General features: G+C 37.0%; 1 protein-coding gene across 10 annotated transcripts in view; it reads right to left on the minus strand.

The window, feature by feature from the left end:
- Positions 1 to 18,910, minus strand: part of FAM172A (family with sequence similarity 172 member A) — a 238,723-nt gene that overhangs the window by 139,962 nt on the left and 79,851 nt on the right. For 9 of the 10 annotated variants that reach the window (XM_053408778.1, XM_053408785.1, XM_053408784.1 and 6 more), the window contains one exon: positions 14,740 to 14,958. The exons of the other annotated variant lie outside the window; for it this stretch is intronic. In XM_053408778.1, the coding sequence (XP_053264753.1) occupies positions 14,740 to 14,958 (219 nt within the window). The remainder of the gene's footprint in view (positions 1 to 14,739; positions 14,959 to 18,910) is intronic. 10 annotated transcript variants of the gene reach the window in all.

The following is an 18,910-nucleotide window of genomic DNA, read 5'->3' on the forward strand; positions in this document are numbered from 1 at the left end:
AGTAATAGAGTAACTTTGCATGAAATGGAATTGAATTATGATATACAGCAATATAAAGTAATAAAATCTGTTTCCTCTACAGCGCATTTTGGCTCATTCCACTTCAGAAAAAAATGCTGCTTCTTCCATTCCCACCTCACTTACAGTCGGGATGTTGCTTATGGGGCTGAAAGAAACCTCTCCCAGAGCACATGACTCTCCCCAAATGGCAGAGACAAGAAGGAATGCAAAAAAGGCCTCATTGAGCATATTGTTACAATATTAAGACCAACAAAAATTATTTAAATACATTAGAAACAGAAAACTGGCCGTTGGACTTTTGGACCACAAGGGAGGCAAAGGTGTGCTAAAGGAGGAAAAAGGAGGTTGCATAGAAGCTTGATTAATTCTTTACCTCTGTCTTCACAGCAGAAGATCCCTGTGAACTAGCTTTCTCAGAAAGAGAGTCTGAGGAAGTGAGGCAAATAGTGGTGTCAAGAGACAAAGTTCAAGGCCTTGTTGACAAATTGTTTTAAAAACAGAGAAATCATAGGGTGGCATCCATTCGAGAGTTCTTAAATAACTCAAATGTGAGATTGCCAATCATCTTCTAACAAAAATATGTAACTTGTCTTGTCCCTAAGATCAGTCTCCATAACAAAGGACTGGAAAGTAGAAAACATAACACTATTATTATTATTATTATTATTATTTTTAAAAAGGAAGGATACAGAGATGAACTCGTAAATTATAGACTGGTTAGCTTAACATCTGCTCTAGGAGAACTAGTGGAACACATTATGAAAAACAGGATTACCGAGCACAGAGGAGAACAAGTCCTGAGGAAGCAGAACCTGCAAGGTTTCCAAAAGAAACATCCCATCTCACCAACTTTTTAGAGTTCTTTCAGAGTATCAAAAAGTATACATATAGGGATGGTCCAGTCAAGATGGTGTCCTTAGACTTTCAAAGAACTTTAAATAAGGTTCCTCACCACAAACCTCTGAGTAAACTAAGCAGTCTTGGAATAAGAAAATAAATCCTCTTATGGGTTATTAATTAAAGAACAGGAAGCAGAGAGTAGGAATAAATGGACTGTTCTCCCAAAGGAAGGTTCTAAGAGGTGGAGTCTGCTAAGGAGAACAACTAGTCCTATGATATCACACTCCCGCTACACTGAGGAAACAAGCAAGAAGCATGCGCTACGAAATTCCCAATTTAAATGTCACAATCATACCTCATCTTAATAAGCCACAATATGCACGAACCTTTTGCTTGCATTCAAAGCCCCTTCCCTCCTCCCTTCACAGTGTGCAGCAATTAAAACACATAGGTCTCCAATTACAACAATTTCCCATTTCATCTTTATCCTTCTACAAGAAACAATAGATTCTAAATAGCTGTGTATAAAAACATTTTGACTATATATTGGTCAGCTATTTTCATATTTGGATTCCACACAGCCCCACAATTCACTGTCACTTCTGCTCATATTCCACATGAAGTGCAACAGAAGAATGACTAACACAGAAAACTAAATACCACTAATAAAGTGACATATAATAACTTTAACATGATATGATTTTCTTTAGATCACAAAACGTAAGCATTTAAATTACAGGCCTCTAGGCTGCATAATATTCTTCCAGGAGTATAAGCCTCATAATGAGACAATTTAGCTCTCAGGATAGAAGAACAAAAGGATTCACAAAAAACAACAACTCATACACTCAAAGATTATCATGACTAGACTGTCACACTGTGACCTTGTTGGCGCCTAGCTAATCTGACAATATTTTGTAGTGCATTGTTTCAAATCAATAACTAATTAACAAAGTACAAAAGAAGTTGCACTCTTTCTGAGACTCCTTGTTAAAAATGGCTTTTGGTTGCACATGGGCAGAAAGGTCGCTTTTATGACATCTTCACAAGTCTTTCAACATCCTGCCACTGTCAGATTAAATTACTTAAAGCAATTAATCGTCATAAGTTAAAACAGAAGCACATTTGTTACAGCCGGTTGTCATAATGACATGGTGAGTAGTTGTTTTGATATGAATTTCTTCTACTGACCCTCTATCATATCTTAATTTTTTTGGTTGACCTAGCTGGAAGATTGGGAGCAAATCCTAACCAGCACAAGCCATGCATAGCTGGTGTGGGTGGGTGGGTGTGAGAGAGGAACTACCTACTGAAAGCAACTAAAAGGATATTCCATGCATCTTTCAAGTTTTCAGTTATTTAAGTTTAAAGTAAATATATGTTTTAAAAAATCACTCAGCTTATTATTCATTTTTTAAAAATTGCAGCCATGGAAGCGAGGGAAGAGGTCAAGATCAGGACCATAGCATTCAAGGAAGGCAGGGATTAACACACCATACTTTTGATGAAAATCAGACAGAGTAATTTGGACAAGTCTGAGGGCTGTGTTCTACCACCTTCTTGGGAATATGCAGTAAACCTCAGTAAATCCGTGCTGAAAGGAAACTTAAAGTAGGTGGATTTTTCATAGAGGCTATGAATGCAACATTAACATTTGCAGCATCCTAAACTGTCCCAAAGAGTGGAGCTGCTGCAACAAAATTGAGTAAAAACAAATTTTAGCTGCCAAGAATAAAATTGAGAGTGTTGTATTACAGATGGTTGAGGATGAAAGGGGGAACCCCAATAACTCATGGAAGGGGCCTCCATTTGATATTGGATAAACCTTCCTCTCCTTCAGTCCTCTTCATTCAGCACACCCTTGACCCCAAAAAGAGGCTTCTGCTTGGAGGGGAGATGAGAAAGGCAGCTTCTATAACCTGCAGGTTTTTCTCTTGATACAATCCTACATTTAAGCCTTGTTGTTGTTGTTTAATCGTTTCCGACTCTTCGTGACCCCATGGACCAGAGCACGCCAGGCACTCCTGTCTTCCACTGCCTCCCGCAGTTTGGTCAAACTCATGCTGGTAGCTTCGAGAACACTGTCCAACCATCTCATCCTCTGTCGTCCCCTTCTCCTTGTGCCCTCCATCTTTCCTAACATCAGGGTCTTTTCCAGGGAGTCTTCTCTTCTCATGAGGTGGCCAAAGTATTGGAGCCTCAGCTTCACGATCTGTCCTTCCAGTGAGCACTCAGGGCTGATTTCCTTAAGAATGGATACGTTTGATCTTCTTGCAGTCCATGGGACTCTCAAGAGTCTCCTCCAGCACCATAATTCAAAAGCATCAATTCTTTGGCGATCAGCCTTCTTTATGGTCCAGCTCTCACTTCCATACATCACTACTGAGAAAACCATAGCTTTTAGTATACGGACCTTTGTTGGCAAGGTGATGTCTCTGCTTTTTAAGATGCTGTCTAGGTTTGTCATTGCTTTTCTCCCAAGAAGCAGGCGTCTTTTGATTTCGTGGCTGCTGTCACCATCTGCAGTGATCATGGAGCCCAAGAAAGTAAAATCTCTCACTGCCTCCATTTCTTCCCCTTCTATTTGCCAGGAGGTGATGGGACCAGTGGCCATGATCTTCGTTTTTTTGATGTTGAGCTTCAGACCATATTTTGCGCTCTCCTCTTTCACCCACATTAAAAGGTTCTTTAATTCCTCCTCACTTTCTGCCATCAAGGTTGTGTCATCTGCATACTAATTTTCTCTTTTGGGGGTTGCAAAGAGATAGTGTGTGTTTGGCATAGCCGGTACTAAATTGAATTTAAGGATTCTGAAGGCACTCAACTGAATGTGCTTCTGTGTCTGTGTGCTCTCGCCTATTCTCCACCTTCTTTCGTCTAGCCGCCTTCTGCCTTGCCACTTCCACTAGTGTTTTTCTTCTGTTTCGCCTTGTGGGCTATTGCCGTTGCCGCAGGGGCTGCTGGCAAAGGGATCTGCTGCTCCACCAACATTTGTGCAGGGAGGAGATCCACACTCCTTTGATAAAGCTCACCAGTGCTCCAAGCACAGTGAGAGGGAGCAGGAAGCAGGCTGCGAGTGGAAAATCAGCAGGCTGCTTTGGTCTAGTTGGGAAGCCACAGACTGTGACAGACAAGCAGCAAAAAAATTGCCCAGTAATCCCTTGCTAGGAAAGGCAAGCTGCAAAAATTCGCCAAGAAATTCCTTGCTGAGTTGAGTCCCAGAAGTCCCTGCCTGTGACCAGAAGTGAGAAAGGAGGGATAGTACTAGCTTTGAGTTGAAGAAGTTTTTGGGGGAGAGAAGAGTGTGCAAAATTCAAAGGAAGGAGGGGGCATGCAAGCAATCCGACTCGTAACTTGCTTCCTAGTAGTCCCTGCCAGAGATAACTACTGAAGAGGAAGGTTGAAGTCAATAGAGGTTTTTTAGGGGGCAAAGGCTCAAAGTTCAAACAGGGGAAGGGGAGCATGATTGAAAAAGGGTGGGAAACAGCCATTGTAAAGGAAGGGAGCCCAGGAGCAGTTTCTTAATAAAAAGATATAATAAACAGATATAGTGAAGGAGTAAGAAAAAGCAGATGAAGATCAGTATTGAGGGGAAAAATAAGGAAATTAGCCTGATAGAAGTACGCAAAACAGTATCTGTAGTAGAGAAGACTTTGTCCAAGCAGGAGCTGCCCATGTCCCAACAAGATTTTTCTCCTGCCTTTGTCAGCATGGGAGGAGCCCGAGCCCAACCCAATGACCCCAAGATGCCAGTAGGAAATTATGCGTAGTTCCGGCTATGCTTGCAAAAAATGTTATTTTGCAGTGTTTTGGAAAAAATATGTTGAAATATTTTCCACATACCTTTCTAGAGGACATCTAATCAATCAAGTTCACCAGCTGGTGACCTGTTTTGAATGCCAGCAGGGATGGTCTTTCCATTGCTTTGCACTGTCTGTCACATGTATTACTATCTCCCTGTTGGAATAACGTAGGGTCGCCATATTTCAAAAAGTGAAATTTTGGACACAAAAGTTGTTGAGCTTTCCCCCAAAAAATTTGCCCAAAAGTCAACACTACCAGACGTAACTCAGTACAAGCTATCCTTCTTGTGTCATTGATACTTCTCCAGTGGCAGATGGCACAGACAGATGGGTGTGTGATGGGCATACAGGTAGCAAAGCAAATTCCTTGCCTGGCATGAAGGTTGCAACGATTGCAGAGAAGCTGAATGGATTCTCCGTCTCCACAATGGAAGATATAGGACAGATCCCATTGCCTGAACAAACTTTTGTAGGAGATGTACTTGAAGAACTGAGGCAAATAGTAGTGATAAGAGATGAAGTTTTAGGGTTCATAGACAAAATAAAAAGGAACAAATTGCTGGGCCCAGATGGCACCCACTTGAGAGTTATCAAAGAACTCAAATGTGAAATTGCTTTTCTTCAAAAAAAAAAAGGGGGGGGGAGAGAGACCTTGCTCCTAATATCAGCTTCTATACCTAAGGACTGGAAAGTAGCCAATGTAAGACCGATTGGTTTTTTTAAAAAATCCAGGGGGAAATCCTGGGAATTATAGGACGGCTAGTTTAATGTCTATCCTAAGAAAACTGGACAAATCAGGGAGCAGGAGAGACTGGACAGACCAATTTTTCCTTTGTTTGGCTTTTGCTGATTGGCTCCAGCAGTTTCAGGCAGAAAGCATGGAGGAAGAAAGCATGGATTAGAAATGTTCCCATAGGAAATAATGGAAATAATTAGCTCATTATGTTAACACTCACCTTATTTACCAAGAATGCATTGTACTCAGAAACTGGGACCTACATGTATATATGGAGCTTAACAACATAAATAGTTTATGTTTAATGATGACTTCTAAAAGAATTTAATAGCTGCAGCTATTTACTTGGAATAGTGCTTTATTAACTTGTATAAAATTTAACAGTGGCTGAATACGTATACTGCAAACTAGGAATTTTTTTATGGAATACTAAATAGAATTATTGATGTGATATCACAGAAAGAGTGAAAACTCTAGTCTCTTCTCTGGAAACAAACCCTCCATCTCCGGTGTTTAAATTATCATTATTCAGATGATCAACTTTAAAACCATTGCCACTTACACTGAAACAAGATCTGACTACAAAAGCATTTCACTCTTTCTGAACAGCCTATTTGATACATTTAAAATACAAGTTACAAAACCATTCAAAATATTCAAAGCAGGTTATTTTCATTCTTGTATTTAAACTAGAATCTTGATTAGGTTATGTAGTAATTTCATTCCCAGCAGTGCCCTCTATTGGGGAAGCTCAATGGAATAAATATTTCCACAATACTAAAACGCTTACTTGACTAAAGAAAATGCATTTCAGTTTGGATTAAGGAAAGTAAACCCTGCAGTGTCCATTACAGTGGCATGTTTATGCCAAGGAACAGCATGGCAAGGTTGTTGGTTGTTTTTAAAAAAGTCACCCTTTTGACCTTAAGAGACATGGAGCATTATTAATGCATTTAGCACTACTCTGAGTGAATGAAGAAGTGTGTAGAACATGGGTAGGCAAACTAAGGCCCGTGGGTCGGATCCGGTCCAATCACCTTCTAAATCCGGCCCGTGGACAGTCCGGGAATCAGTGTGTTTTTACATGAGTAGAATGTGTGCTTTTACTTAAAATGCATCTCTGGGTTATTTGTGGGGCATAGGAATTTGTTCATTTTTTCCCTTCAAAATATAGTCCAGCCCCCCACAAGATCTGAGGGACAGTGAACCGGTCCCCTGCTGGAAAAGTTTGCTGACCCCTGGTGTAGAAGCACCAGAATCCAAAGCTATTTGAGGGTTAACATTTTTTTAAAAAAAAAATTTGACTGGGTATTTTAGCCAAGCATATATACACAAATTTTTAAGAAAGCATCAGACAGATACTTAGCTAGCAGAATTATTTATGTATATGAAATTGTGCCAATAATATTTGTTGTCCCTCTCTAGCTGACCCAGTGACACAAGGAACATTACAATATCCAGTGATAGGAATCCAGTGATAAAACTTCTGCCACCACAGTGCTTTGGTTTAGCATATAACTGCTATAATTCTTGTTCTTTTAGTAGTCCTTGGGGAAATATAATGAATTGAATCTCAATTAGATTGTTTTAAATGAAAACAAACTTCATTACCACTTCTGTCAGAGAAGCTTCAAAAAGCTGTATGATGAGGGTCAACTAAAGTGATGCAGTCATTGCGAACAACTATTTAAGTGGCCAATTTAAATGAAAACAGGAAAAATAGGATTAAAAGTTTCCCTGAGAGATTTCATGACTCTGTGGAGTATTGTTCCTTGCACACTTAAAAAGGAATGCTGTTTCAAAAACGAAGAAAAGGCCTCAAAGCATGTACGAAAAAGTAAATATCTGCAAGCTGGCTTAAAATGTAGTCAGATATAAACAGATAACCGGGAAATAAGAAACTCTGTATAGCAGGATCTCCTGTCATTTCTAGACTGATTTGTCACCTTTGCCTTCAGAGCTCTCAATGGATTAATAGCCATAAAGATTGTTTAAGTAATTCAATAATAATAATATTTATCAGAGATTACAGAATAAAAGTTGTCAGCAGGTGACTCACCCATAGATGAAGATGGGTTATTTAGTAGTAAAGAGTGAACAGCTATAGAATTATCAAAATTGAGTTCATGTATCTCTGCTACCTACATTTATGAAGCAGAGTCATTCTTAATCACCCTTCTTTACAAAAACTGGTAGACAAAATGTGACCGACAAGTCTTCTTTGGAAAAAACTTAAAACGATCAAATTTGTTTTTGTAGATTTGTTGCAGTAAATCTTATTAGATACAGTGGTTGGGATCCACAAAGGGATCCACAACCCTGACATTTTATCCAGCCATTTATACTCTTTGTAAAGAACTGGACTTCGTAGGGAGAAACTGTATTTGGGAAAATATGTTTGGCGTATTTTTCTACCTATTTCGAGGAAACAACATTTAATAACCAGTACCTAATAGTTCCTCATCTGTAAACCGCTGTACTGGTAGCTTCTCTGGACATGAGACACAGAGGCTATCCACTATAAATCAGAAAGATTGTGTAACGGCCAGTGTTGGCCCAAAACATTTTGCTGTCTAAAGCAGAGTGCAAATTGCATTCCTAACCCTGCCAGGACTAACACTCTAAAAAACTTCTTGCTGCACTATTCAGAACCAATTCCTAGCCTATTTTATTCCCCTGTCACATGATGCTACCTGAAGCAAGTCCGTTCACTCTGCAGTATAACAGAATGCAGTTATGAATTAACATTTTTCAGAACTGCCACTCTTGTGCATACAGTGGTACCTCGGGTTAAGAACTTAATTCGTTCTGGAGGTTCGTTCTTAACCTGAAACTGTTCTTAACCTGAGCTACCACTTTAGCTAATGGGGCCTCCCACTGCCGCCGTGCCGCCGCCGTGCGATTTCTGTTCTCATCCTGAAGCAAAGTTCTTAACCCAAGGTACTATTTCTGGGTTAGCAGAGTCTGTAACCTGAAGTGTCTGTAACCCAAAGTACCACTGTCTGGCTTTCAAATAAATTCAGATTATTAGTGCATAAAAGCTGTTGTTTTGAAAAATTGCATTGCACAAGCACTTTTTTAAAAAATGATCAGATAAACCTAATATCCAGGAGCTGAGGAAAACATTTGTGATGGCAGCCACAGGTAATTTATAATCAGCATATTAACCACAGGTTGCAAATATTCCTCTTTCATTCCATCTAAACCAGGGTTGGGGAACCTACGGCCCTCTGATGATGCTGGACTACAACTGTTATCCGACCCAGCAAACATAATCAAGGTCAGAGGTGATAGGAGCTGTAATTCAACAATATATGGAAGAACCCACATGGGCTACCTCTGTATTTCGCATACATTATCACAATAATGTACTCATGCTCCTTATTTTGAACTTGAATTCTATGTATGTCTACTCAGAATTAAGTCAAAGGAGTTACATAAGACTTATCCCAAGTTATTTATTTATTTATTCATTTATTTATTTATTATTTACTTATTTCATTCATTCATTCATTCATTCATTTATGGGGCGTCCCTAAGTAATTTACAATATAACATACACAAAGCAGTTTCATATATAAAAACAGTAAAAACAACTGCATATATCTTTCTTTAAAAAGCAATTATAAATATAAAAACAGTTTAAAAACACCACTGCATACAGCAATTCAACAACAACAAATCCAATCCAATCCAGATGCCAGCTTGGATAAAGATTTTAGGAAAACTTGGTTGAAAGAGGAACATCTTCAACAGGGGCCAAAAGGACAAAGAAGGTAACTGCCTGATATGTAATGGGAGAAATTTTCAAAGGGTAAGAGCTACCACTCAAAAGGACCAATTCTGACATCATGCAGAATGCACCTCCTGCTATCTGCAGGATACCCTCTATTGCAGAATGCAGTGATGGTTGGGTATGTAGAAGAAATTCCATTCCCCCTTACCTGGTGCAGGGAGCAACATGTGTAGCCCAACACTGCCTTTTCTGGGTTTGGAGGCAGTTTCCTGCCCTGTGTGGCTGTACTGCTGAGATATTTTGCAAGACACTGGGAGCCAATCAGCAGGCTCCCAGTGGGCGTAGCTTTGGAGTAGACCTACTTAGGTCTGCTCTGAAGGGTTTAAAAGGGTTAGCTGCAGTGTCATAAGCATCACAGTTCTTGCTGAACTTTCCTTCCAACCCTCCCTCTTTTACAGGTTTCCAGGACTGTTCTGAAAGTGGGTTGACAACCTAGCTCGCATACCTTGCTATGAGGGTGTTCCCTGCTGACAAATTGGGCTACATCTGTAGATTTTGCCTATCTCATAGCAATTGCCACAGTTATAAAGTGGAAGAGGCATTGGGCTGGATCCTTAGGGGAGCTGGCTGGGTGCTGCTCCTGTTCTCCAAAGTGGGGTCCTCCTAAGGGATATTGGAGGGCAGCGCTTTTGTTCAGATGCCCATTCAGGGCCTGAAGGGGCCCCGGCATCCCCTACTAGTGACCAGAAGGATTCTCCAGATGTGATTTGTGCCATAAATTTGGTTACCCCCAATTCCTGATCCACCAGCAAGTGGGTTTGTTGATCACTGTATACATGCCCAATGCCTGTGCCAAACCTGTCCATCTTGTGGCCAATGTGAATCCAACTCGTTATCTCCTGGTATTGATCTGTTGTCTATGCCCCTCACTATGACTCCTTTGTGTCTGGGCCCCAAAGAGGCACTCTTTTAGGTACCTGGTCCCAATTGTGTATAGGACTGCATAATAATCAACTGTCTTATTTCAGGGCAGACCAATATTACCTAGTCAGAGTGCCAGCAGCTCTCCAGAATTCCAGGCAGAGGTTTTTGCCTCACTTGCTACCAGATCCTTTTAACTTAAGATACTTGATTTGGGGACCTTCTGTATATAAAGTATTTGCCCCCCACTGAGCTATGGCCACTCCACTAAAAATCATCTTTTAAAAATATTGGGGGAATGGGAAAGGGTATGGGAAGAATTTACAGAAGTACTTAGAGACTAGTCAATATTTTTCTATGACCACTTGGTCTCTCAAAGAAAATATGAGACTATGTGAGGAAGGAGAGGACCATATTAAAGAGTATAACGCAAGCTTAATAGCACAATGAGCAGAAATGCTGTGTTCTTCTTGCAGAGCTTTCCTGCTGCCATTCCTCCTGTTGTCACCTTCTGTTAAGAAAGCTGCTCTCTCTCATCCTTTTCTCCTATTTAAAAAGTTTTATACTAGCACATAGGTATTTCATTCATCTAGATACATGGCAAAAGGCCATTCACTTTGCTACTGTTATTACTTCTGATCAAGCTTGCAACTAAGCTAGTGATAAACAAATGGGGGAGGGGACTTTTCTCACCCCTGTTCCCATGCCACCCACCCCTAATCAAAATAAGTTATATTCTAGATCCTAGAATTAGATTTTTTCATAAATGAACATACATTCAAAAAAAACTTAAATAAAAAATTGCATCAATACTGTGTTTGTTCTAAAGGATTATGACAAAGGTTGCTTGCAGCACATTTCCCAACATTATATGCTAATTTACTTACTTTTATCTCTTATTGATTTTTATTTTGCATTAATTGCCAGTGAAGAAAACTTTTACACAATCCACTGAAGAATTTATAAAAAAATTAAGTTGAAATCAAATATATTTAAAAGGAGCAGACTTAGGTTAAAGGATTGTTGCAATTTCACAGATGCAAAATAAAATTTATAGTTACACAACTGGGAAATATGCATGCTGCATCATTTGTGCCTTAATGTTATATTTAAGGTTTATCTAATACCATGCAGTTGGAAGAAAATTTGTCTCTGTATGTTCCATACAATCTATGCTGGAATATAACAACCAGGATCTAAAGAAGCAAAGCTGGTTTTTCTTGAATGCATTTTCTGAAATTGAGGGGAGTTTCAAAAAGTTTGGAATAAAATGTAGAGGTGCGGCTTTTCAAAGTAAACATTCTACTAGATGAGTTCAAGCTCTTGGGCTAATCTAAGTTTGCATCCCCAAGTTTTTTTTTACTTAAGTTCAGCAGTGAATATGCTTAGAGTTTATTGGCTTGGGAGCTATGTTTCCAGAATAAACATTTGCCAGTATGAACAGCAGCAGCCTCTGGTGGTCTGAATGAAATAATGTGTCCATAAACACAGGAGAAATATATTTTAAAGGCATGAAAGTATATACTGTACGTTCAGCTATTTGACTCCTTAAAAAGATACTTTCATATTATTAGGTAATGTACAATGCCTTAATTAAATAATCTCATGTGAAACATTTTCTTTTGTATGGAATGTTGTATTTAATTCAAATTTCCACTGAGTTCTTCCTTAGATTTGAACGAAATATAATCCTATGAAACATGACATTTTTCTTTTGACTACTGAACACAGTTGGCAGATGTTTTTAGGAACAAAAAATTGTCTTATAAGAAAACACAGTAAGTAAGCTTTCCTGCCATATTGTGTGAGATGAAGTTTATTACCCAGACCAAATCAATCCCCTTAACAAGCTGTAACATACATTGGCAAGTACATTATTTCATAGTTAAAAAATTTACAGCTTGAAACAATAAGCACTTTGATCTTTCAAGCTGTACTCTTAAAGCTTCAGAAGGTACGCATAATCTGCTAGTTAGTCATTTCTATTTATATTCATCTCATAGAAAAAGACTTAGCAGAGACCTCCGTTCTGTTGTAGCTTATGGTTGTAAATATGGATTACCATAGAGGTTTGTGTAGAATTCTTGAATAATGGAAAACTGGGCCATTCACAAATATTTAAGTATATATTAGTTACAAAAGAGAGAGTAATAATTAAAATAACTAAGTTATAAAGCCAACATATTCAAGCTTTTCCTGAATAAATTACTTAAAAAACAAACAAACCCAGAACACAACCAGTATAGACTATTATGCAGATAGTATTTAACTGATCTTCAGTAGTGTATTTGGAAGTGGTAATGCATTTATTAAAACAAGATTTTCTCTTGCATAGGAGTATTGTCTTCTCTACTTTCTGCAGCTATGTTGTGTGTGTGTGTTTAATTATTAACTAGTATTGGTCTGCCTGTCTGCCTGTCTTTGGGTATAACTCCACTGTGTTTTGGTGACATCCCTTATGGGTTTATGGGAGTAGTCAACCAGTGTTCCTCTAGTAGGAATTAGCACAAACTGTACTTTTTTTCTGCTGAGCATACTACAAACCTTTCTCAGAGCCTAGTACTACAAGACTGGAAAACAGCACTTTCTAATGCAAGTCATGTAGATCTACCTTAATTTGTCTGTTCATCAGATGCCTAAACACACAGTAATGTGGAATTTAATAGGTAAACTTGCAAAACAAAGGAAAACACAAAAACCACTGTGAAAAAGTGAGAAATAAAACTATTATCACTGTACATACAGATATACAGAAGAGCAATGGTGTGGCAACGCCAACTTTCAATAATATAAGTTCACTATCTATAATGGTCCAATCATAATTCATACTTTAGCAAACAAGAAACAAAAAGGTTGGTCTTCTCATAGAGAAGTGCTCTTAGTCATTTTGATAAACAATGCAGAAAGTAATTGAAAGTAATTTTGAAACATTCATTCTATGAAGTCTATTTATTTTGACTTTTAGTGTGTTCTCAATGAATTCAACCTGGGTAGAATTGAGACTTCAAGAACTGTGAATGTCATCAATTTCTCCCCTCTACAGCTCCCCCCCAAGCAGGTCACCAAGGGATGTGGCCCTCTGGTGATGCTTTAGTTGTGGAGAGATATTTGAATTCTGAGGTGTGTTCTGCTTGTGCAGTGAAATCTTTGGCTCTAAGCTGTATTCTAATAGGTGACCTGGATTAGCAGGCAAAAAAGAGCAATGTAATGGGTAGTACTTCATGCAGTGGCATTCTCACCAAACATCGGAATGAAAGCAATTCACACTTAAAGTCCTGTTCTCAGCCTAACTACCCAAACCCAAAGAGAAACACAGGAAAGGGTCTCAAATCTGTGTACAACGGGTCTCAAATCAGCTGTACAACACCCTGTACAACACCAAGGTTCTCTTACCTTAAAAGAGGAGGTGCTTCTCTTAAAGTGGAGCAGACAAATGAGTAATCTATTGCACATCATATAAGGAAGTAACATGGCAAAGCCAACACTTTTCAGTTGCTCTTTAAAATACAGCTATTATTTTCCTCATTCTTTCCTGTTCCTCATTCATTCATATAGACATGCAATTGGTTCCTATTTCTTTCATTTTAGCATCTAAAGTTAAACTTATTAGTTAAACTGTATTTGTTTTATACATTGAAGTCATCTAGAGTAACATTAATCATCATCATAAGGAACATGCAAAAAAAATGCAAAACATTCCTATTACCCCCCCAGTTTTTCACTGTTCAATCATCCTAGGTATCCTAGGCAGAACATTCTAATGACACTGGAGCATTTATGACATATTTTATTATTGAATAACAATGCAAACTTCTATAAAAAGAACTTTGAAAATTGTATGAATATGTCTCGAATGTATAATGCATCATATGTATATGAAGCAGAATGTGTCAAAGTGCAAATAATATTGTTTGTGCCCCCTGCAGAATTAGAAATCCTTGGGTAGCACTGTTATAACGATCCCATGCTGCTAGTATTACAAAGTGCAAAGGTTCACTGGCTAAGAAAAGAAAAGAGCAAGGGGCAGAATTTCCTCACTGCACTGTTCTTGAACTATTTTGGCTTAAATATTTATTAAGGTATTTATTAATAACTGTCTCCCTTTATCTGCCTTCAGAAGTTTAGCTGAAATACAGTGGGTGGGTACTCATACAGAAATGTTACATTATATGGTAAAGCTATAACCATACAATATCAACATCAGAATTTTGCCCACTGTATTATTAATTTATCAGGCAATATGTTAAAGTATTAGACTATCATATAATATTCTTGTTTCTCAAGAATGTAACAGCATAATGCTGCAAACAGTCACCATCTGTAAAACATGTTGCCTAAACTGTATTTAAAAAGTGTTTCTGAAAGACAGATCTTATACACACATCTACTCAAAAAACATTTCATAAATTACTTTTCAAATCAGTCCTTGTCTCTGGAATGCATATTATGTTCCCTAGGGCTTTATTTGAAGTTTCTCTTTGAAATTAAGTACGATTTCCACCACCCCCACTTTCACATTGAATGCAAATGAAAATAACAATAGAAAGAAGACAGTTTTACTTTTAGTACTTGATAGTTATATAAATGAAGAAAAACCACATTTTTAGAGTGCAACTATGTATGTGAAATTAAAACATTTTCTATTAATCAGTGTTAACCCAAAACAAAATAGAGCAACTTACTCTAATATACAATTGCACTGTTTCCTTTTCTTTTTGTGGATTCCGATATTTCTCATAGAAGTCCCGTCGCTTCTTTGTATCTTTTTGGATTTTATCTTTTCTCTCTCTCTTTTCTGCAGGTTCATCTGAGCTATCAGGAGACAGCTGTACTTGGGCTTTTGTCTTTTCAATCTCAATATAGTTCTCATTCGGATTCAGTACTATTACTCCATAGCCTTCCTATGTCAGAGGAAAAAGAAAAAGAATACATATAGATTTTGCCTTTGAAATAGTTTACATTTTATTTTATTGTCTTGAATGTATATTTAAAATATTTTCATAAAGTTGACAAAGGATAGAACTGTTTCATTCATTTTGTGTTTCTATGTGAATTTATTTAGTCTACATTTATGTTCACTTATTTGCCTAGTTCTTTTTAACCTTTTAATAACTTTTCAATATTGTATGCAATTCTTCAGAAAGTAGGTTTTTTAAAATAAAAAAAGTGATTATAGAACATGGTCACTAGCATATATAGTTAATGCTTCATTGACATAAACTTTTACTTTTACCAACATTGCCTCTTTTAAAAACTATTCAGGCAGCTTTATGCTCCAATCTTATGTGCAGTTAGTTGTTTTTTTTAAAATCAGAATGATTTCAAAGGGATTTAAGCAGTCAAACTGTGTATAGGATTACAGCCTAAACTATTAAACACTTTTGTCCCATAGCAGATAATTCACAAACGAATAGCTGAGTAACAATGAATCAATATAAACTGTGATTATTTGATGTTGCTAAGAAATCAATGAATTAGTTACCAGTTTAGACCTGAACAATTTTATTAGAGTTATATGATGTATCGTCTTCACAGACTTTAGGAGAAAATTAATATTTTATTTTTCTCAGAAAATGTTTACTAAAGAAGAATATATGAAAGCATGCTGCATTTTGTGTAGGTTAAACAAAATACTGAAATACCTATGCAAAAGGAGGAGAAAAGAAACAAAAGCAAAATAACAACACATAATTTGTGGATCTATCTTCAAGATTATTTTGAAAATCTTATTTATAGTTTACTAAACAAGTTCCAGGTATTGAAGTAAAACTCATTTTAACCTAGTTAATCCAACAAATAACTTCTGCCTAACAGACCAAGTGAGCAGATGAAAGACTACCTATATAGATGATCAAAGTTAACAAAGGATACTTTATTTGGTGTTGCTTTATTCTAATCTATGTAGCTATTCAAAAATCTTGTAATGCATTGTAGTAACTGTCAGGTAGACAGATTGTCACTTGGTGATTTTCTACAGTTGGACACACTCGACTAGTTATTAAAATCACATTTGAAGAACGTTCTTACTCCTCTTCCTTGTGCCTGTACAACTTTTCACGCCCTTCTCAAATTTCTGCTATACCTTCTCCTCCCACCAAAACTAAAGTTAAAGAACACTGTTGCACTCTGTTAAGCAGGGTGAAATAGAGGCATTCAGTTCACTGTCTATGGTATAAGGGAACATGGCAAAAAGGTCACCACAGGCCAAAGAGAAAATTGCCTCCTAGATTCTGTACCATGAGTAAGTGATCTCCTGTCATCTTTTCTCCCTCAGCTCTCTCTTCAGAGTGAACCTATTCATTCACACATACCTTATTCTCTGGAATGGAGTGATCATGTATAAAGTATAAACTGTACTAGAGTATAAGATGATTCAATTCAGATATGTATGAAAATGAACTTAGGATCCAAATGTGTAATATTCTGAAAAACAGATTCCTGCCTTCAGGGACTAATTCAAAACTACTAATGAAATAACACCAACTAAACAAAGCACCTTTCATACTATTTTAAACAACATGCAGAGAAAAAACTGGTTAACTTTTTATAACCATTCAGAAGCGGTGCCCTGCAGAGCTCAGTGCTTTAGTTTGCTGTCCATGCTCCTGACCTGTTTATTCTGAGCAGATGTTCTGCGTATTGATTCTTTCTTACTTTCACTACAATGCAAGATGTAAAAATCATGTATTTGTTATGATTTTACATGTGTAACTGAAATGTGAAACTGTATCCACGTTTTGTTGCTCACAAAAACAGACACACATAAATCACCAGAGAAGTAAAATTTGTCTAAGTTATTGATTATGTAACTGAAAATTACATGACTCATTTGTCCAATTTTATGAGGACATAATGTCAATTTTTCAAAGACACATCAACAGATGAAAAATGAATCCATTTCAAAAATCACAGCAACATAAATCAATTAAAGGATTTTTATCAATTAGGTTTTAAACAGCACAAACCAACCCTCAGTAGCTCTTTAAATTTTTTTTCAAATACCATATTTGTTAGAGTAACAATAAATTAGCATGGAAATTCTATCATACACTTCATGGTTTCTTTCTAAAAACCCATTATAAATGTTGCTTTGTTTGTAAGGAAGTTGATATAAAGTCATATTCTTTTCCATCTTTTGTCCTCAGCCACTTCAGCCTAAACTATATGAAGAAAAATAGGCATAGGAAAGAGGATTAGGTATAATATACAATACTTGCTCAGATAAAATGATGTAGAAATGCAACATAGCATATATAACCACAGCAGAATTTAACCTCTATCAGTTTTGCTAAATTGTTATCAACTCAACCTATCACAAGCTAATCTATGTCTTTAACCATAGTATGACCTTTGTTTCCTCTTCACTTCTGTAAACAATGCAGGGTTGGTTTTTTAAAAAAGATTTCATTGGGGTCTTTAATATTTATATTTCAATCTGCATGATTTTTTAATAGCACACTTGTAAAGGAAGTTATTCAATTTTAATATGTAAAATAAAATTGTTCTATTACCAAATTATCAATGCCAAAGCCCAAATAAGTTCTGGACATTACCAGTGGCTTCACCGAGTTAAAGCAAAGTTGACATCAACCTATGTTTATGTAAAGATTTAAAATATGCTGTGGCAAGTAGTAAGACAAAGCTTTGGTTTTAAAAGGGTAAACAACCTGTAACGTACCTTTTAGGGAAAGTGAGCAAATACTACTCTATGACCTCAATTTAGGCAGAAACACACACACCCATCATATTTAAATGACTATTCAGAACAGTATCAACTGATCAGTAGCTACTAGCCTTGTTTCTAGTCCAGGTGGCCCAATTAGATGTAAGAAAATGCCTTCAAAAATTAAACAAACCCATAGGTTAACTTCTTAATATTACTTTCATTTTTAAAAGCAGCCATTTAATTATGTCTATATTTGGAAAGCCATATTTTCTAAATTAAGTAACATTTTCAAAGATAATTGCCAATACTGCTTTTTCTAACCTTATTAGATAAATCTCTCTCCCTTCCCCCAATACAAATATGCTTTGCAGATTGTTAGAAATATTGGCACCAACCAACTGCAATATACTATATTTGAGACAGAATACAGTATTCAGTAATCTTCAAGTCCATGTGCACAGACCAATTAGCACCAATTGTTGTGATAGATGTTTTCAGGACAGATGCAGAAAAACAAAGCTATTTGCTAGATACCCAATTTGATAGTATCCAACATCAGTTCTAAAATCTATCGGGCTGAACATATACCACAAGGATATCATCTGATATCTCTCCAAAGTCTATTGCATTAGGGTGGTGTAAATTACGAAGACATTTCAAACAGCTATTTCAGAAAGCTTATTTTCAATTTTATATATGAGCTTACTTGACATTAAGGTGATAAGATGAAGTAAAAGCAAGCTTAGATAGACAACTGTTAGCAACTACACAGAATCCGAAGAATGCTTTGTATCAAGTGTCACACAAAATGCCACAAGTGTGTTAGGTAGCAAAATATAATGGTCACATCCTGTTTTAGAAGTCTCTATAAAATGCCCCACACTCTCTGTATATACATAAAACCAATACAGCATATTAGTTTTAGCATATTAGCCAGTAATAGGATAGTCAATAGCAATAACAAGTATTTGAGATACATTCTGGAATTCTACAAACCTCTTATGTCTGGAAAATGAATAATGAGCTGAAAGCATTCAGTCCTGCATATTAATTCACCAGAATGGGATGCCATATGTGACCAGAGAGGTCAGAGGCTAGAGTGGAATCCCTTGACCTATGCAACTATCTTTCTGGCCTGTAAGTAAGAATCTGTAGCAGATCATTTTCTTGAGCTTTATCAATTTGAT

This window comes from Podarcis raffonei, chromosome 11 (genome assembly GCF_027172205.1).
Source record: "Podarcis raffonei isolate rPodRaf1 chromosome 11, rPodRaf1.pri, whole genome shotgun sequence".
Classification (NCBI taxonomy): Eukaryota; Metazoa; Chordata; class Lepidosauria; order Squamata; family Lacertidae; genus Podarcis; species Podarcis raffonei.